This window comes from Sesamum indicum, linkage group LG6, assembly GCF_000512975.1.
Source record: "Sesamum indicum cultivar Zhongzhi No. 13 linkage group LG6, S_indicum_v1.0, whole genome shotgun sequence".
NCBI lineage: Eukaryota > Viridiplantae > Streptophyta > Magnoliopsida > Lamiales > Pedaliaceae > Sesamum > Sesamum indicum.
The window spans coordinates 22,824,837-22,846,995 of NC_026150.1; the positions used below are offsets into that span (position 1 = coordinate 22,824,837).

Genomic DNA, 22,159 nt, shown 5'->3' on the forward strand with positions numbered 1-22,159 from the left:
CACAAAAATACGCAGGCAGGTACTTGGTTTACCAACTCGACCTTATTTTGCAGCAAGGCCAATGTGTGAAAGTCATAATTTCTTGCACAAGTAAACTTAAAAGAGTACCCTTGGATTTTTTAAGTGGAAGAATTTGAAGCACAAAGCAATCCTCCTTTTGAAGGGAAGAAAATAATTTCCTTGGTACTTTTTTCCCCGGAATCCAAGATACAAACTATAGCCTGGAAGTGAGAAAAAGACCTGAGGTCTAGAAAGATTTTTTCACAAGGCACGCAGATCCTAGTCCAACCCAATTTGGCCATTATGCCAATACTAATCAGTTTGTCAGTAGACACTCTAATCAGACATCAAATTCACATTTGCAATTACTTTATTTTATAATTAAAATATAAATGCAATACCAAGAAATTTGGTTTACATTAGGATTTTTAAGAATGTATAAAAGAACATGCAATGCCTCTCCACGTGCTGTATAGGAAGATATGGGAGGATGCAGTAAGTCGGAACAACGCTGCAACCTCATTAAATTAATCAAAGTACTCACCCAAAAGGGGAAAAAAATTACAGATGAGACATTGAATTCTCTCCCAGAACCAGTCTTATCAACAAACTCGCCTTACATAATACATCATGGCTAAGCACAAACCATGAATGAGAAAGAAAAAAGGTAAGAATTCGTAGCTGAGTGTAACTTAAGTAAATGACAAATATAGTACTATCTCCCATGCATGCCAGGAAACAACCGTTGCAAGGTACAGCAACTGACCGGCAAGAAAAAGATGTGATGGAGAAGGAGAGGTTAATCAGGTTACCTTTTCCATATCATGGCAAAATGCACAAGAAGCCCCACCATCCAGTTTTACATGCAACGCCAAATCTCAACAGCAAACCACAAACAAACTCAAAGAATGATCACCAACGAGACGATCAAAGTAAGACTAAGAAACGCCTTGGAAGGACAACCGGTCTCGCAGAGTATCAAAAATTGATGCAGCAGCAGCATTTTGTGCAAAAGTAAGTTTTAACCGCCCAAGCAGTTCACCATCTTTCGCTTGAGATGCAGCATCTGCAGCTTCCTTCGCCATTCCAATTTTAGCATAAGCCTGTTGTTGAATTACAGAATGTCATCCACTCACTTCCACAAATAAAGCAGCACATTTTGCTAGTAAAAGAGATTAGACAAACTATTCAAATTAGCATGTAAATGTTGACTCATAATGTCGTCACTGACCTCAGCTCTCTCTCTTGGATCAGCAAGTTTTGGAATATATTTAAGGGCTTGATCTTTCTCACCTGCATCGACACAAGCTTCTACAAATGGACGGTAACCTACAGAAAACACGAATATAAATGGTGAAAAACATGATAAAGAGGGGGGAGAAATTAGAACTCAATCATTCTCACACCACCAAGAACGGTCGAAAGTTACAGCACAGACACATGTCAAAAGCATGATCCAATCTCACCCATAATAACCTACAACTTGTAACTAATGGCTGAAAAATTCACATTATTTATTTCTCCTTGGGGTTTAACTGGAAAACAACTGCAACACAACCACCCTAAGCAGAAAAGCAAGGCAGAAAGGTCGTAGCTGTATGCTACCGGCTAAAACAGTATCTATAGTAAGATGATCAACAGATTCAAAATTCCAGCAGCAGATGCCCATTTTTAACTTCAAGCAGGTGGCATCTCTTGTTGGTTTATGGCACATGGAACAGGCACTAGCCCAAAGATCACAAAAGGAGGGCAGTTATTCAGCCAAGAGGAGGCCCAAAAAGAGAGAATCTGTCTTCTCAACAACATAAAACATTGAAATTTACTCCTCACATTGCTTCATCTCACATGTAGGAGTTTGTTTCAACAAAAGAAGTTCAAGCAAACAGCACTTTCATGTGCCTCAGATTCTTTACCCAACAAGTCCGTGAAACAAACTGTCAAGAAACAGAACTTGAGATATGATCCTGGCAATACTCATAGAGCCAATGGATGTTAGATCGCTCTTTCAAGTTCTTTTCCTCTAGATGAATAAGATTTTATTATTTAAGGCCAACATATTGTCACGTAAGACAAGATTAGAAAAAACAATTAAAAAAAGCTCTGACTGCAGCAATCATAACAGAAGACTAGGTTTATCTCATGTGGATTATATTCCAAGCATACTTGTGTATCTTTCAAGCTTGCAAGGGGATATATAAATATATTACATACATATAGATATAGACATATACTCATCCTGTGCAAGAACGATGTTTAAGTCATGGAAGCACAAAAGAAGCAACAAACAAGGAAACAGAAATGTTCAATTATTAAACTAACTCCACATAAAACACTTACCAATTGGCGGTCTCTTCTCTTTTGAAAATTTTTCCAGTGCATCCCAGTCTCGGATTGTTGCCAGAGCAAAGACTTTAAGCCAATACCACCGCTTCTCTGAAACCTGAACCATGTTGATGGTATTTCAGAAGATGTGATGAAAATAAATTGCATATACACATCTAAGTATGAAAAAGAAAGACAAAGCTTAAAAATATTTTTCGCATATATTTGTTACTTTACTGTTTAGTAGGAGCGATATCTGGATTTTACAAACCTTAAATTCAGTTTTAACTTTATTAGCAGCTCGATGATTTCCCAAGACAATACACGTGCGAATGGTGTCACTGATACTTGAATCCACAAAAATTGCCTGTTTTGTTGTCACCTCTAACTCATGTTGGATTCTGCAGTTGCAAAGGGTCAGTGTTCAGCATCTCATTAAAAAAGGAAAGGGACAACCAAAAGCTGCGAAATTGAGAGAGATAGAGATAGTAGAACAGATTCCAGAGGTTAACAGGAGAACACAAAACCATGCTGCTGTGGAGTAAGCAAGTCATGACAACGGGAAAAACATCTCCTTAACTGTCATTGTTCCAGGGTTCATCCCTAAATGTGGCAAGAAAAGATCCTTTCTTATAGGACATCAAAGTCCTCAAGCCTCTCAACTGCACAACTAAATCCATATAGTTCAACTAGATTGGGTTTATTTTCATGACAAAATGCAAAATTTCTATCACATTTCAGATCACTCTGTCATGCAACAAGAAAATGGCACTAGTGGAGCAGCGACTCGTCCAATATCAGAGACTGATTGATTTAGGAAGGGAGAAGGTTCTTATATTGGCAGTTAGTGCAGGGATCCACAAGACCAAGAGACATATGAGAAGCGTGACGCAGTAGATAGAATGATGCAGGAACCTTCAGGAGTAGGGGGTTAAAACTGGAAATGATTCATGGAGTTATTTGAATGCCCAAAAGTGCCAATCACAATGATCACCTTAACAATTTTGCATGTTCCTCAGCTGCCTTAGATTCAAACATGTGCTCTTTTGTTTCTGTAAAAAGATTATGGGCCTTCTCAATTAGTTTTATGCGTGGGCCATGAAGAGGGGACCCTTTGCTCGCCATTGGATTCCTTGCTAGTTCCCATGACTCTTTCCACAACAGAAAAGCTACTTCCTGAAAAATAATAAAACCTTTATTACAATAGAAACTGTAGAAGTGAAAAGGCAAAGCAGACATTAATATGAATAATCATGCATCTTGGGATTGGAGAGTAGCTAATGCAAAAGTGAATTAGAATCAGATGCAAGATAAGATATCAGGAAGAGCTTATTTGAACTTCAACATGGAAAAGTATGCTGGAATACAGAAAAACTGTGCAAGGGTGAGTCACTTAAAAATTTCTCAAAAGTCTATTTCAACTCCATCAGTCCCTTCTAGATTAGTAAAAGCAAAATTACAAAAGGACCAGGATGTAAGGAAGATAAAAATTTCCTTCTGAAGAGAGAGACCACAACCCATTAATTTTAGTCCTATCAAGTCTCAGCTAGCCATAAGGCATTCTTGTTGATCGAGGAATACGTATCACCACGAAGCATCATACTGACTTTTTAACGAGTAGATTACCAAAGGCGGGAGAAGAGACCCCATGAATCAAATAAACATGAATTAACCTGAAGTTGCCCAGTGGACAGAAAGAAGTCCTTTAAGAATTCATGCTTATAAGACCTGGAGGAAGATCAAAAGATTAGAAACATACACCACGTCACAGAAGGAGGGTTTTCCTCCAATTGCATTTCAAGGTAGTTTGGAAGGATCAATAGTTCTTACCGTGCATAGGTAACAAAAAGATCGCGTGCAAGTGGTCTGGCCTGTATTGTTGAAAAAAACTCCAATGGCGCTCTCTGCAATATTACACTTTGCACTCAATGGACTATAATCAAGAACCATCCTCTTTAATTCTAAATAACGGTTGCTCAGCTTACAAAATTTCTAACCACATTTATTTTAAATTTCCCAACACACCTTACGCCAGATATGAAACAGCACAAGATACATAAGATCAGTATCACCGCTTTCAGTAGCCTTCATAAGAGCAGTATCTTCTTCTCCAATGCTCAGCAAGAGAGGAATCTGAAAGATGGCAATTATATTACATAAAGAGTCTTTAATATCTCCAACTTGTATTGCATAAAAATTGGATGACACTGATTCAAGGATAAAAGCTAATCATGATCCATAAGATCTTATAAACATTGACGAAGAACAAACAATCAATTCTGTATAGAAAATGAATCAAGAATGGGAAGGCAAACCCAACTCTACCTGTTTGGACGATCGCGGCTCATGTTCAACTAGCATAGCAGCTAATTTTCTACGCCCACTCTTGTCAGCATGAGCAGCAACAGCGGCATAAGATATTCCTTTGCATAGCTTGAGCTGAGGGTTCAGAATAATTTTTTGTCATTAAAAAAGTGCAGTTAAGAGTTGAAGTACACGTCCATGCAGTAGAGTTCAGTACGTTCGATGGTAATACTTTAAGTCTTCAACCCAACTAAACATGGTCAGGTTGGTAAACTAAGCTGCAGCAGCACCAAGATCCTTTCAAACCTATGATAATCAGGTTGGTTGTGTTTAATTATGTGGCCTTCAAGCTGCTTGCTGGGCATTGGGCAGATTTTGAATGTTTGCCACATTATTTATTTTATCTCATTTCAATCATACGTAATATAGAACTAGAACTAACCACCATCAGCTGAGACTATTGACTATATAAACAGTACAGCTGCTATCTCAGTTTTTTGAATGGCAAGGCATCATAAATTTTGATGGCATGATCATCAAAACATGGACTCCACTGGATCTGTTCCCTTATATGCCAGAACAAATCACAACCCATTTGTAGCTGCATCTCAAACAAAAAGCAAGGAACAAAAAGCGAATGGATAAATGGGTGCCAACCGAGCATGCGGATTTGCTGTCCAGGTCATCAAACAAAAACGAAATGCTGAATATGAGAGACATAATTGAGATTGAGAACTCCATCTCAACCTGGGATTTGAGAATTGGACTCAACTGTTGATAAAGAATAAATGTAAAAAGAAACCCCAACAATATTCGCATGCAACACACACACACACATGTACATCGATGAGAGTGGATCACAACCTGTCATCAGAATGAAAAGTCTTGGGTTCTAATATCAACACTACCTACGACAAAATAAAATCCGACAGGCTTCATAAGGGTTAGAACAGTTGATGGGCAAGCTTCGAGCAGGGTTTACATACACATAGACGCCTACATAGAGATAGAATCAACAAACATAATGGCTAGTAAGAAGATTCTAACCTTGTCGAGTAAGATATCAAGAAGACTCGCATCAGGAATCGCTGCGGATGCTGATATCTTTGTACAAGTCCAGTGCATTAACACGACTTCCTATTCAAAGAGACAAAGTAAAAATAACTTCAGCACAAGTGCAGTGAATTACTCTATCAAAATAGTAGAGACTTCATTAGTACCCTGTCAATATTATCCTTTTTTGGGGAAACTAGACAAGCTACCATTAATCTGGACATGTAAAAGTAATTAGTGTAACATACAGATTTAATTAAAAGCATTAAACTGATATGACTTCTTGCATCTACAGAAATCCAAATAAGCTTCAGTGAGTATCCTTCACCAAGAAGGCATGCTGAACAGAAGGTGAAAACTGAAAACTATTTTAGAAGGCGGACCACCCAGGCATTTTGTTTTCCACTTATGGGCACATATATAATACAACCTAAGAAATACTGAACAAAACCAAGGACAGAAAAGAGTATGTAGCAAAATGAGATATGGAAACATTCCTGACTTCTATAATAACAGAAACCGTACGCACAACTATAAGCATACCCACAGATACCCACAAAGAAAGAGTGGTGAAGCAAGATAACTTGAAAATCAGTTGATTCCTGTACTCAGAACATGAAACTTCTCAAAACTCAAAAGTACACATGCACAACATGCAACACTGATGGTAGTGAAATTCTATTGATCAACCAAGTTCTTCTTAATCTCTAGTCTCAACCAATTCCTAGGAAAGCTTTATCACTCCCCCAACAGAACTGAAAAGAAATAGTCAAGCCTTGGTAAACCTCGTTGAGGTCAATCAATTCAGTTCAGCCTTCATTTACATTGATAAAAGTAATTTCAATTAATTCATAAATGCACTCATTGCTAATAAAATCTAGTTATTTGTAATAGTTAACATTTAAAAGCTACATATTAGCTTCTTAGTTCACTGAAAGCAAACATCATCATCCTGCAGAATAAAACTAATACGATGCTAATGAGAAAAGAGCCAAAGCCAAGTTAAGTGACTTACTTGGTTCATACCAAGGTATTCTGATATTCGCAAAGCTAAAAGGTGTTTGTGAGCATTAATCAGACGGTTAATGAGAACAGAGGGAGTAAGTAACTGCAAGAAACATAAGGAGGAACGAAGAAATCATTTCCAATATGGCAAAATCAACATTTTAAATTTCAAGCATAAAGTAGTAAGAACTAAGACCTTGTACTGCTGAATGCTTAGAGGACTACCGATCTCGACATGCCGTACAGCATTTAAGACACGCAGCGTTTTACACATCTCTTGTATGCTGTCACGTTGAAATAGGCTGCCAAAGCCAACTGGATATCATTACCAAGAAAAAAATCAGAACATAATGTTCTTTTAGGAGCATGAACAGCAAACATACGACAGAGCTACAGAACTTACGTGAGAATCATTTTTCCACTAAAAGTCTGTTTAGGTAAGAAATCAGATAATTATGCCTTAAGTTTACTAATACAGCACTGTATATGTTGTTACTTACAATGAGGATCACCACATTTGCAGAAAGTGGTAGCAGAGATATTTGTTACCTTGCAAAGAATGTTACATAGTAAAAAGGTAGAATTTTTAATAGGAAGTGGACTGATATCGCCCAAGATTTCAAAGGAAATTTGAACAGACACATGAAATCATATAATGGCGAAGAAGACACTGAAAATTTTTAAATTGGCAACATCTCAATCACAGTTAATAATTAAATATACAATAGCTAATAACATCAGTAGAGGCATATGTTTCATTACTTGAAGAACAAGAAAGCTAAGAATAATTCGTGCAAATGATTCATACATGCACATGAATCAAATTTGAGTATCAACCAACCTAGAAAAGGTTTGTCCATAGCTTGCAGCTCTCAGTAGTGTCCTTTGCTGTGAAATATCAAATTCATAACCAGCAGCATCAATGCAAGCCTCAACAGCTTCAGGCAGTGACGAGCGGATCAATCTAAGATTTTCATCAGCCTGGCAGATTATGGGAAATTAGTTTTCCCTAAGTAACGATTCTAAGAAAATAGTTTATAAACCATTTCTACAGGAAAGTTAACAACCACTGTTAATCAGCCTACCACCATAATCTCACACCTTTCTGCAATAAACATTTGACTAAGTCTTACATATCTATTAAATTACATACAAATCTTCAAGCTCGGTTTTGACTTTAAGATCAGTAGCTTTTACATATGATAGCTTCTGCAATGAAAAATCACTACAGTGATACACAGTAATGTTAAGTGAGGTCCCCTTAGAAAACAAGATAACAGATCAAACTTAATATCAGGCAATGCGCAGACTGAACACAAAAAGGCGTTAAAGAATATGCGATTGGATGGCCATCGTGTCAGCACAACATCACGGAAGATCTATCATGATGACATCAGGAGTAAGAATATTTAAATTTAAATAGATGGAGGTTGACTACCTTAGCACTTCGCCTATCAAAATGCTCCAGGGCATCATACAATAAAGCAGCAGGTAAGGTGCTTCCTATCTGAAATATAGATACTGTAGAGTCTGGAACCCGGTGCAGAAACTCCATGTTTGTGTTAGATAGTATCCGCACCCCATCACATTCTGGGATAAGAATAATTGGTTCATCATAAATGTAACGTACTGGATCACCATATGGGCCCACCATCAGTAGCATGTCATCCCAGTAAAGTAAGACACTATCCAACCCACACCAAGCTAGTTGCTCAGGAGGAAGAGCCGACTGTACACAGAATACCAGAAAACATTAGATAGACTACAACATGTGGCCAGAATTGAACAAAAAAAAGAACTTGAGAACAGTGTAACAAGTTATATTTTTATGCCAAAATAAGCACAGAATTGTGATCAGTGTAGCCTGGCTTCCCCAACAGTAAGCAGAGATCAATGTCTTCTTGATATATTTTAAGCTGAAAACATTGAAAAAATCATGTCAAGTATTTTCTCTATTTCTGCGAGGATAAATGGCAATGTAGAACAAAAGAAAACCATAGCTCATCCACAGTTGGCCAGTCCTCAATGGAAATTTGTTGGAAGCATTTTAATCATGATGCAGCAATCATCCCAAACAAGTTCACCAGTTACCAACTTACTCACACATGGAAGTTTTAGATTAGCCAACACTGTCGTACATTCAGACCCATGACATTATGTACGAGGAATCAAGTTAACTCCACTAATGTCATTTTAAATAATAAAAATAGAATCAGATTAAAATCTTTAATAGGAAGCAAATAATCAGCTATACCTCACACGCATACTCAATGATAACATCGGAAAAATCAGTAGACATGACCAGAAGCCTTCCATCATGGGTGAATGAGGCAACAAACTCCCCTTTCCTCGAGACTACCATCTTCTGAAACGGCCCCATCCCCTCAGCAAGAGGTTGTACTAAATCCTCTTCCACCAACAACACATGGTCGCCAACCCCTAACAGCACCTCCACGTCACCTGATTTCGTATACTGGGGCTCGATCACCGCAATACAATGAGGAAGCTCCTCCAAATTACAATCCGCCAATTTAACCGTCTTTGGAACCTTAAAATCCGGCACGGCAAAAATCTCAAAGGCCTCGTTGATACACACGACGCCATTCCCCCAGAAGACGCACTCCACAACGCTGTTGTCAAAGCATTCTTTGCCCAAGGAAAAGGTACTGATTAACTCGGCGTGGATATTGTATGAATAAACGGTGCCGTCCTGCGTGATACAGATTAGGGTTAGGTCATCGGTCCACGACATGCCAATTAAGCGGCCGCCGGGATTCTTCCACACAGTTTCGGAGATAAGGCGGCCGGAGGAGGTGAAGATACGAAGCTTCCGGAGAGCGGACTCAGCATACAGCTGGACGATCTTCGCGTCGTCGCGGATGACAGCGATGGGGCCGCCGAATGGAGCGCAGGCGATCTTGTTGCGGGTGAGGTCAACGTTCTTCCACTGCATCTGGTAGAGCTCCGGCTTCCGGTAGTACCGGTTATAGAGGAGTTGCCACTCCGCCGCCACCGCAACTCCCGCCATCTCGACCAGAATAATATATCAATTTTTGTTTTCTTCGGTAAAACTGAAAATTTTCAGGCTGTTAATTTAATTTAGGTTCATTGGGATCTGCAGGCATTGCAGTGGGAAAGAGAGGAAAGACGAAGGGGAAAGGAGTTGGGGGTAAGATTGAAGCAGAGAGTTTAGCGGAAACGCGACTTGTAATCATACAGTTGCACGATTACTACTTAACTAAGACATTATTATACTAACTGTTTATCTACTATATATACTACTACTTAACTGTAGAGAATTAGAATAGTTACTTTTAGTTGGTAAATTATATTAGAAAATGATATTTTTTAAAATATATATATTAATAATTATTTATTTACGTATATTTGAAATTAATAAAAAAATATTTTAAGCTGATTGGTTCTATATTTTATTTGTATCCTATTTCATATGATTATATAAAACATAATAAAAATTTGAATTACACTGAGTGTAATTCAATAATTAATCAATACTATTATGATATACTTAAATTTGAATTTGTTGGACATTAGGTCAGATTTGTGGAGCCATGACCCAATATGCATTCACATTTGATGTAAAGTTTGAAATCTTCAAACTTAATGTTGAGATTACGACTTTTTTAGGATAAATTCTATTTGATAAAATTGATAGTCTTCTAAATATATATTGAGATAAATCGTATTTGAGATAAGATCTGTATTATTTCAAATGTATGACAACACTCTCCTAATATACCCTCTCAAAATACTTTTTTCTATATATTTCTCTTTATGTATTCTTTTTTATCATTACCATAAACTCCATAAATTTGAAGTGTGTAAACGAGTGGATTACTTTGATAGATATTCACAAAGGCAAGCAAGATATATTTTTTATTTTCATAATATTTGAAGTAAGATCCAACATGGAGAGATATTGAAGGTATTCTTAAGTCAAGACAATAAGAAAGATGACTTGTCTATGATAATCAAAATATGAAAAAGAGTGTTTGAAAATGGAATCAAAAAAGAGCTTTTCCCAATGAGGAGAGAAACATGAACAAAAGAAAAGGGACGAAGTTTGGTATAGGGCTAACCCCACCCCCATCCATGACCCAACCACATATCTTGTTTGATGTCTCCACCATCCAATCAATATAACTTTTTCCAATCAACTTCTTTTCTTCATAGCTCCATTTTTTAAATATAAAATCTTTTGAATTAGATCATCATTATTATACATAGATTTTTTGTGATGTGTATGATTTTAATATGTGTTCGAAATTTTTGGATCTTGATATTAGATTTAGACTAATTAAATAAAAGCTCTTGAGAAAGAGGATCTGCAAAATAAAGGTTTAATACTCCAATACTTAAGTTAGTCCCAAATTTAACAATAAATAAATATAAAAATAAATTATAATGAAAAATCGTGAAAGAAATAAAAATTCCCTGAGCGAGAATATGAATCTCATGATAGCAATGTAGCAATAGAATGATCCTCTGAAAAGTGGCAGGAGGGTCTGCTGAGAGGAACCCCTTGTATTTATAGAGGATAAGTCCCTCTATGGCAAGAGTCGTAGGAGGTGCATCTGACGAGGAAGGCGGGATAAGGCTGCCTCTGTGTCTGTTTCTTCAGCAGCAAATCTTCAGGTAAGGGGGGATTCCTGCTTTGTAAGGACTCCTGCCCCGCAAAGAGTCCTCTTAGGGTGAGGAATCCGACTGCTGGAGGACACCTTCTTTCCTTAGACTCGAAAGGAGCAGCAGACCTTTAAGTTGGGCTTTCTACTTGGGCCAAGCTCATGAGTTCTATCCTTGGACAGCTTCTAGAGTGGGAGGCTCCTCCTTGGGCCAAGTCTAGTGGGCCTTCCTCTTGAGTTGTTCTTGAGGAAGCAGGCCTCCTTTTTGGGCTAAACACAATAATTCTGGGCGGCTTCTCTCCTAGGCTCGTGGGCCTAGTGTCTCTTTTTGGGGCCAATCATTTTTTAGCCATACCCATCAATTTGTAATTTAAGAAATTATATTAAGTTCTTTTAATATTTTTTTTATCTAACAAAGAAAATTTTTTATTAATCAAAGTTCATCAAATTCATTGATATTAACCAAAAAAAATTAAAATAAATAAAAATTTATGTATACCTTTCATTGACTTATATGCATAAAATATCTGACCTAATCACTCCTATGAACATGACCTAAAGTAATATAAGCTCACAAGTACTTGAATAAATCTTTGGACTTGAGTCTAATTGGAGGAATTTTTTTTCCTTTTAACTCTTTAAAGAGCTAATAAAAATAACGAAAGTGGGAGCGTCCATCACCAATTATTGGAACTTCATGGCACTTATTTAGATGAATAAGCAAAATAAGTTCTGATTTATTAAGGCGTGTTTGTGTTTATAATAGTTTCTATTTTTGTAATGAAAATAAATTTAAAAAAAGTTGTAATTATACAACCGTGAAAGTCGAGAGTGCTCTGATTTATTATTGTGTGGAGTGCGCGGACAAAGGCTTAAAAAGGAAGAAATTTGGAGATAACTATGTTGTTGGATATTGTATATTTTATGTTTATAATTATATTTTAAAATAATTTTGTATATAAAATATTTATTGTTGTTTTAAAGTTACGATTTTCTTCTTATGTATAAGTATTAGTGCCTGACTATGATTTTAGGATAAAACTCCATCAGCTCTCATCAGTATCTCGTTTCATACGCACGACTATGAGGATATTAGGAACCAATCTACAATCGTGTTGCCAAAATTCTACAAAAACTTGTGGGAGTATAAAGTATTTCTCAATTTATTGTCATGAAAATACCTATTTATTGATGAAAAAATATGATTGTTACCTGAAATAATGATCATATTAAATCATATTATAAATTAAGAATAAATATAATTATAAATCAAATCATAAGTCACAATAAGAGGGACTATAAAATGAATGTTTAAAGTCCAACCGTCGTATAATAATGACATAATAACTCGCAATCAAACGAGGTCATTAGTGAGGATTATCAAATATTGTAAAATAAAAAACATTAAAATTAATTTCCAACAAAATGGACGTTATTTTTTACCTATTATCGTCTTTTTTTTAGGCGATAAATTGCATTTAACGTAAAAATAAAAAATAAATAATTTTATAGTTATTTACGTCTATTTTTTAATAGTTCCAAGCATGAGTTATTTTTCCATAAAATAATTGATTTTCACCATTTAACTATTTTGCTACTCAACTCTTGAAATATTTTCCCCTTTTGCTATTAGCCACTTATCTTAAGAATGATTTTTAAAATTGATATTAAAAAATACAAATCCATCCGGACAAACGTATAGTAGGTTATAATTACAGGTGGCAAACTTAAATATGTGTATACAATTATTTCAAATTATTAAAATAATTATTATTTTAAAGTACATTCATTAGATAAATAAAATATTAAGAAAAATAAAAAACTATGAGAAAATGTTGAAAATTTTGAGGAAAAATTGGGATGTGGAAGTTGAGAAGATAGAAAAAAACATAATATTAAAAAAGGGATAATTACACTTTTCTCCCCTACAATTTGGTGTAATTACACATAGATTCCCTACGATTTGAAGAATTACATCTGACACCCCTGAAATTTGCTTCCATCTAACAAATAGATCCCCCCGTTAGTCAAAATTCACTGAATATGCTGATATTAAAAAAAAATTATACTAATCCCTGATTGACTTATTACAGGTCAAATAAATATTTTTGTGATCAAATTATGCTTATATATCTTCACGCATTAACGCATATGAGGAGGTATATTTTCACCATTATAAGGATAGTTTAGTCCGAATTTTTTTTTTTTTTACCTTCATAAGTCAGTAATTAGTCATTCGAATATAAATATCAATTTTTATTTAATTTTTTTTTTGTTAATATCAGCAAATTCAGTGAATCTTGACTAATAGAGGGACATATTTGTTAGATAAAGACAGATCTCAGGAGTGCTATATATAATTTCTTAAATTACAAAGGGTCTACGTGTAATTACATCAAATCTCATGGAAGGAAAGTATAATTTAACACAATTAAAAAAAATTGACATACCATCAAATTAAACACCAAATAAGATGCTTTTCAATTAAATAAAGGTACATATTACACCTGTCTTTACATACTACGATATTCAATACATTAAAGATACCAAAACTTAAGAGGATGTGTGACTAACCTAATTAAAATATTTTAAATTCATGTTTTTTAAGTTTATAATAAGATGTTAGGTTTGGACATAATAAGATAATATAACTTATAAGGTTTTAGATCTTATTTTAAAAATAAATTAATAAATATTTGAATAAAATAAGATAATAGTAATAATACTTTTGTAATTAATATAATTAAAATTGAGAGAATTTATTTAAAATTTTAAATTAAGTTAAAAACTCTTCCCCTTTTTAAAAAGAGTTTATAAACTCATCATATTTTATTTTTTAATCTTATAAGATATTACTAAACACTTTTAATTTCTTATAAATTCTCGACCATCTTATAAAATATTCGAAAAAGCTACAAATCTCATCCAAACACCTAAAATTCAAATTGAATTATAAGCCGTTGTTTGGTTTTTGTTTTTTTTTTTTTTGGGTTTTTAGGATATTTTTAACACAATTATGTATATTTTATAACTTTTAATATGTCTGATTTTGTATCTTATATTAGTGCGAAATAAACAAACATAAATCAAAACACACTGAAGAGAACGGTCTTATCAAATTATAGACAAATATTCAATTTTGTTTTTTTGGAAAACATAAATACACTAAAGTAGAATAATAACCACATTGATGGAATATGAAAATTACAGAATTTCAATTTCACTAATTAAATTGGGCCTCGTCCAACCATTTATCGTCAAATCTCCTTTATCATGAATTAATAAAAAATAGATAATTACATTTATATTTTTTGATCTATGGTCTATTTACACCAAATCACCCATATATTTTGCGTTATTACAAAAATCATCCATGATAGCAAAAAACATGAGTAGTTCGTGAAATATTGGGATAATTTGACATCAATATTTTTTATAAATATATGTGTAATTTTTTAAAATATAAGGGTAATTTGTATAAATAGTGCCTAAGTTAGGAAAGTAAATATAATTATCCCTTGATAAATCACACATCAGGAAATTGAGAAATGACAGAACTAGCCTTGGGGTATTTTCCTTAGCAAGGTAGGTGTCGTGTCCCCCGAGTCGGAAAACGGGTATCCATCCAGACAGATCCAGCGCCCAACGTACGGCTAACGTTAGCACCTGGAGCTGGGCTGGCACGAAAAAGTAAACAAAAATTCCTCCTTCACAAGGAAAATATGACCGTTATAGATCCGCCCCCTCCTAAGCCAAGAACATATACCAGGCCTTCAAATTCACTAATCATTATTGCCAATAGATCACACTCAATCCACCACCTTAAAATCTCCAGAATTTCAGCAATGGCAGCAAACCCCTGACCCCAACTTTCACTTCTCACTTCTCTCTGCTCTCTTACCGTTTTTGTCTTTGCTTCTGTCGAAGAGTTTGATCCAAGTAGCTGAGTTTTGGAGGTGGGTTTTTTATGCGAAGTGAGGAAATGGCGAAGAGGGTCGGAGATGAGATGAAAAACGAAGTCTTGCAGGTGGTGGAGAGACCGGGGAGGAATCAAGATTGTGAGAATCAGAGTGTTGAAACGGAGTTGGAGACTGAGACCCAACATCCTTACGCGTTTCATGTTTCTGGGCCGAGAAATGTTCCTTCTATTAACTGGAGGGACCTCATCAATTCCACTTGGTCAGTGCTCATCTTCTCCTTTTTTGTTTTTGTTTTGTGATTTCAGTGGCACTATGTGTTTTTCTGTGTGTTGGGCGTGTTCTTGAATGTGGGATTGTAGAGGTTTTTTTTTGGGTGTGGGAGTGTTTATTTGCTGTTGTTTCTGCTGCTGATTCAGTGTCTTGGAGAGAGTTCTTGTTTCTTGGTTGAGTTTGAGTTGTTTTGAAAAGCCAGGATCTTTTTCTGCAGTTGGTTTGATGAAATTAAGATATGGGTGATGGGGTTTTTGTGTTGGTTGAGATAGGTTTTTGGTCTTGAATTGTCTTAGTTGTAATTGAAACTTGTATTTTGTGCTAAAACACAACACTGTAGAAGTAATGTTTAAAAGAATGGCAAGGTCATATGTGTATTCAAGATCAGATCAATTGCTAGTGAACTTGGATGATTATATGGATTTTCATTGTCCTCTGCAGATCGAAATGTTTATCTTCAAATGCGAGTTACGGTTTCGATTCTAGGTGATCATCTGCTAAGAGTGTATGAGTTTGTTAGATATCGCCTTTTCTTGCTTAAAACATCAAGATGATGGCTGCAAAATACGTTGAGAAAGAAGTGATAGTATCCATCTTTAGATAATACTTCGAAGATCATTTTTAGATACTTGAATTGGGAGACGTATTGCGATATTTGTGTCCACTTTCTTGATCGTTCTAATTGGTGAGTCTAAATAGCAGAACTAGACGTTCTTACTTGTTCAGTATCAAGTTCTCATCTAGAAATTCAAGTTCATTTACTTGGCAGTTTGGATTGGAGTTGATTTTGTTTTCCTTTTGCAATTTCAAGAACTAACACAATTTCATTGAATGGAATAAACAGGAAGGACGGAAATTACAAAAGGACGGTAATTGCCTGCTTTATACAAGCAGTTTACTTGCTCGAACTCGACAGACAAGAAAACCGAACCAGCGAGAATGCTCTGGCCCCTAAATGGTGGATACCATTCAAGTACAAACTGGTTGAGACCCTGATAGATGAAAGAGATGGATCAGTATTTGGGGCGATACTAGAATGGGATCGAGCAGCTGCATTGGCGGATTTTGTGCTTATGAGACCCAGTGGAGCGCCAAGGGCCGTTTTGGCGCTCAGAGGAACGCTGCTTAAGAGCCCAACAATTAGACGGGACATTGAGGATGACTTACGTTTCCTAGCTTGGGAAAGTCTAAAAGGATCAGTCAGATTCAGTTGTGCATTCAAGACTTTGAAATCACTCTCTGAAAAGTACGGCAGCAGCAATGTGTGCATAGCCGGCCATTCTTTAGGAGCTGGCTTTGCTCTCCAAGTTGGAAAAGCACTAGCCAAAGAAGGAATATTCGTGGAGGCACATTTGTTCAATCCACCCTCTGTTTCACTAGCTTCAAGTCTAAGAAACGTGGGGGAAAAAGCCGGGACGATGTGGAAGAGGGTGAAATCCATGCTTCCAGCATCAACCACAGAATCTCAAACCAACATCAATGACAGAGCCAAATCAACAACACTGGGATCCAAACAGTGGGTACCTCATTTGTACGTGAACAACAGCGACTACATATGCTGCTACTACACTGATCCAGTCGGGACGGAGAACAACGATGCTGATAAGGAGAATGCCAAACCAGCGACCAACACACCGTGTGCTGCCAAGCTCTTTGTTTTCTCAAAAGGGAAGCAAAAGTTTCTCGAGGCGCACGGTTTGGAGCAATGGTGGTCGGATGAATTGGAACTGCAAATGGCTCTGAACAATAGTAAGTTGATCGGCCGGCAGCTGAAGTCACTGTACAGCCTCCCGCCTCAAGAACAATCGCCGGCCAAGTGTCGATAACGTAAAGTTGGCTCTAGTCTTTTGTGTTTCAAAGAATTGACTACTAATACAGATTCCTCAAAAGGAACAGGAAATAGAAAGAAGGGGAAGCCCATGCTGCTGTATGAGGCTCTTGATTTGTTCATTTTTTCTATGAATTGTTGCTCTCTCTGTGTATTGTGTCGCATTGCGACAATTTCTCAACAAGCAGTTCAAAAATATACCTGCTTAATTTTATGTGTTCATAATTATTGCATTAATTAAATAATTCTGCTGGTTGTTTCTACAAATTGTTAATTGATTTTCTGGTGGGAAGGCAAACATATTATGTGTTAGAAAAAGTGTGGTGGAGTTGAAATTTTTCGGTAAAACGGCGGAATATGAAGGACTGTTGATATTTTTTTTAGGGGTGTATATGTAATTTTTTAAAAAAAAAGGTGATTTGTATGAATAATATTGATGCTTTTTATAAGTGTATGCGTAATTTTTTAAAAAGTAGAATGATTTGTGTGAATAGACCACAAATCAAATGTAAGTATCTTATTTCATTAATTCTAATTATGTCATTATTTTAACAATTCTAAGTCACCTTCTTCCTTTTTTTTTTAACCTTTTTGTGAGGGAAGTTGGAGATGATTTTTTTGTTAAGAAATAAAATAAAATTGCAGGAGTCGAGAAAATTATGAAAAATGCCAAAAGGGCAGAAACGACTTCACTGGGAATCGAACCCAGAATCTCTGGTTCCGTAGACCAGCGCCTTATCCATTGGGCCATGAAGTCGTAGTTGACATTTGTTAATATCAATTCTTATTTAATTGTCTCATATATGCATGCTTTTAAAAAAAATTCATTTTAGTCTCACACTTATATTTCTTATGCAAATTTGGTTCCATCATTAATCTTTAACAAAAATACCACATGCTTAGCACGTAATCGTCAGTATGACCTGTTGAAAGGGATTGTCAGCAAACGATTTGGGGGGAGGGGGTAAATTGCATTATTAGTTCTAAACTATGAGGTCCTTAATTTGCTAGTCTCTTCCCATAAAAAAAAATTCAATTTTAATTCCATATTTTTATTTTTCTTTATGCAAAATTAGCCTTGCCACATTCGAGTAAAAGGGCAAGAAGGCGCAACGAAATTTAAAATTTAAACAATTAATCTAGCATGCACAATAAGGTTATGCATAACCTATATCCTTACGAATAATAGATGGTGAATCACAAACAAGTATAAAACGGATTATCATATCATTCCTTACGCACTCTAAGTAGTGTAGACAACAAAAGAAATACTTTCAACCGTTATCTAACCACAAATGATTGTCTCATATTATTCCAAGCGTCACTCCTCGATTGCTTGCCGACATCTGGATTCCATGCTAGTCAATCCCAAATCTTTGCTCTTTGATTCCTCCAAGAAACCAAATGAAGAACACAATGTATTGATGTTGTGTGTTTAATATAAAAGTTCCGCTCTAAGTAGTAGAGGATGGAATGATTTGTGAGAGTATGAGATGTAAAACCCTAGGCTAGTTTTGATTTTCTTGTCGAAAAACATCAAGTGGTCAGCCAAGCCACCTCTTTAAATAGGGCAATTCACAACATAAATAGACAACTCTAGTCGTTCTACGTATATCTGTACGTAATCTTGAGCGGAGTATACTAGACTACCACAAAATATGCCAAGAACCAAAATAAAGAAAGAATAGTGTAAACTTTTACGACATATACCATGAAATATACACTAATCAATTATATATCACCTCCAATCTGTACAAAAATTACAATACACAAAGTACTATAATAAGTTCATCTCCTATACCTCTGAATATAAACAGGATACTAGATACCCTTATATTTGATCAATCGACAATAATATACGTATGTATATACATATGTATATATACATACACACATCATGTACATGTACACTCATATGAAACTAGATAAATCATAATCATAAACACAGACCTCTTGCTGTAACATCCCATACGAAGCATCATAACAATTATACGAAACCGGATGATCATTGTCCATAAGCAGTAGCGACTCTAAATCCTTGTACGAGGAAAAATCAAACGTTTGATTATAATCAGGCAGTACTGAGTTCTCCATCATATAGTTGCAAGAATCCTGTACTTGCAAATCTGGTGATCCGTCCAAGGGGGTGCTGAAACACGATGAATCGAACGATAAGTCCAAGCTGTTGTCATGATACGCATGATCTTGAACGTCGATAAAGGGCACGCCGGACGGTGGAGATGCAGCATAATTGGAAAGGTAATAATTATCGGGTGGGGACGAGACGGGCGAGTTCCCGTTCCCGTTCCCGGTGAGTTCTTGGACAAGCCTCTTGAAGTTTGAGGAGTCTGTGATGTAAACTTTGGGCCGTAGGATCTTGATCAAACTGTTGATGTGTTGCTTCTTTTCTTGCTTAGGTACTGTTTGTTTCTTGGATGGTTGGCTGGATTTCTTGCCCATGTTGTCTGAAAAAGAGCAAGAAGGGTTAGGGTTTGTAGGTTTGTTGTCTGAAATGGAACAGTTTGGCCTTGAGAATCACTCCCAAACGCTCCTTGCTTGTATCGGAGGGATATGTATATATATACTAAGAGGGTAAGAGGGAGTATTAGTATACAATCTTATAATATATAATTACCATGTAATTAGCTTGTAATTAATCAGACAGGAAGATGCCGAAAACGATGTTTATTCTACAAAAAATATGATTATGTATAAATTGGAATCCTAATTGCCTAACCATCGTGACTACTTACTAGTTTCATCGAACGTTAAGCACGTCAATAATATGCCAAGATTTGTACTTATGTAGATGTCGGTACACGACTTTTGTGAGAATTAATTGGGAGGATAATTAATCAGAGCCTGCGGTTATCTCCCATGCTAAATGGAGACGAGAAACTTGAACGGCTTTGAGCTACAACTCTATTTAAAGCAGACAATACTTACTAAATAAGAGCTTCTGAGATTCAAGTTGAATATTCATATTATATCTCATATTGCATTTTATACATGTGAAGTGCATATGTTAAATAAAATACGAAGTACGACATAAATTTGGAATAGGTCCAATATATACAAATGCGTACATGAAATATATATTAAATAGGGTTAATTGCACCAAAACCTTATCTGACAATGCAAAATTATTACTTTTTTCCTAAAAAGATTTTAAAATTACACTTATACCCCTTCGAAATTTCTTCATTTACACTTGATGTCCTTCTGTTAGGATTTGAATAAAAAATACAGCGTCAATAATTATACAATTTTCCTCATCATTTAACATTCTCATGCATATTTTGTTCTTATAAGGGATAAAATAAATGTAACATAGGTTAATATTATTAAAATTTTGTTGTTAAATGGGAGTTAGTAAGTGTTTTTAATAAACAATGAATTTTTTTAAGGAATATAAGTATAATTTTAAATTTTCTTTCAGAAAAAATATAATTTTATATTTTTAAAAGAGATCTAAATATAATTAATCATATTAAATATATATATATATATATATATATATATGATTTGTATGATGGATCTATTTCTTAACATCATCATCATCCACACACATACACATGTGTGTCTGTGTGTGTGAACAAAGACGCAAACTATGTGTTCATTTTTAAACGAAAAAAATGCAAGCAACACTCATGTGATATTATAAATGAGTAAATTATCCTTTTATAATTTTTTTTTAGCAATTTATTCCCTTGTATTTTTTTAAAATACAGTGAATTATTCCCCTGCAGCAATTTACCTCCCTAACAGGGGGAGTAAATTACTTCATTTTAAATAAGACAAGGGGATAAATTGCTACTCTTTATTCATAAGGGGATAATTTTCTCATTTACAATATCACAGGAGGTAAATTGCAATAAATTAATTTTTAAATGGGAAATTAATAGATAAGAGGATGCCAATACAATATATGCAAAATTTCTTTTCTACATGCAGTTCTGTCAGGGGATTTCATTTTCTATTTCTTTATAAATAAAATAAATGATGTAATATTTATACGTATAGCATGCAGATGTTAAATAAAATAAAAATAACAATAAAATTTGAAACAGAAGATCGAATCCAAATTGCATGTGTTGGACGTAAAACATGTGTGAACGTGAGTCGATTAGGTTAGGACCCCAAGACACAATAAGAAATATCTTTTTTTTAAAGAAAGAAAAAAAAATATTTTCTCTACCTAACAAAGACAAGATATTAATTAATTAATTGATAAAGTCAATTTTAATTAGGTCTGTCTCTTATGTATATCAATATCAGTGTAAGAATTTATAAGATGAAAACATGACATCAGATTATATATATCCAGTAATTAAATTGGGGTTGATTTCAATTTTCAAGCAGCTGAATGCATATCTGAATCTTGAGTTTTGGCGCTGGCTGTCTTTTCCTTTTTTTTTTTTTATTTTTTATTATTATTTAATTATTCAGCCTTTTCACTATCAACATTTAATTAATATTCCCACTTCATTAGGCGTTTAATTATTTGAAAAATGTAATAATAATAACAATATTATAAAACCATTTGCTAATCCTTTTCACACATAATCATATGCATTTTGTTGGGATTGTAATTTTTTATTTCCATTTAATTTTGTGGCAAAATTGGGATGAATTTACAACAGCCTTGCGACCGTATAAAAATACGTAGTTGAATTCCAGTAAGTTGAAAAATCAAGTCAAATTTTATGTTATATGAACTAAGACTGAAAACATTGAGGCATGTGAATTATACCATATCGGACCAACATCATATAATCCACACTGTTGAGTGTTGGACAACAAAAACAAAAACC

General features: G+C 35.1%; 2 protein-coding genes and 1 non-coding gene across 3 annotated transcripts; 1 reads left to right on the forward strand and 2 right to left on the reverse strand.

Annotated features, from left to right (window-relative positions):
• On the reverse strand, window positions 472-9,912 carry LOC105165544 (protein VACUOLELESS1). Its single transcript, XM_011084597.2, has 15 exons — window positions 8,939-9,912; window positions 8,123-8,413; window positions 7,526-7,665; window positions 6,881-6,986; window positions 6,695-6,787; window positions 5,674-5,763; window positions 4,648-4,761; window positions 4,348-4,455; window positions 4,153-4,226; window positions 3,996-4,050; window positions 3,317-3,498; window positions 2,594-2,723; window positions 2,338-2,440; window positions 1,232-1,329; window positions 472-1,103 (listed from the first exon to the last, which is right to left on the reverse strand). The coding sequence occupies exons 1-15, from the start codon at window positions 9,710-9,712 to the stop codon at window positions 939-941; spliced, it is 2,523 nt and encodes an 840-aa protein (XP_011082899.1). The 5' UTR covers window positions 9,713-9,912; the 3' UTR covers window positions 472-938.
• Window positions 14,962-17,526, forward strand: LOC105165545 (GDSL esterase/lipase At4g10955-like). Its single transcript, XM_011084598.2, has 2 exons — window positions 14,962-15,506; window positions 16,362-17,526. The coding sequence occupies exons 1-2, from the start codon at window positions 15,295-15,297 to the stop codon at window positions 17,341-17,343; spliced, it is 1,194 nt and encodes a 397-aa protein (XP_011082900.1). The 5' UTR covers window positions 14,962-15,294; the 3' UTR covers window positions 17,344-17,526.
• Window positions 18,030-18,102, reverse strand: TRNAR-ACG. Its single transcript has one exon. It is a non-coding gene; the product is annotated as a tRNA-Arg (tRNA).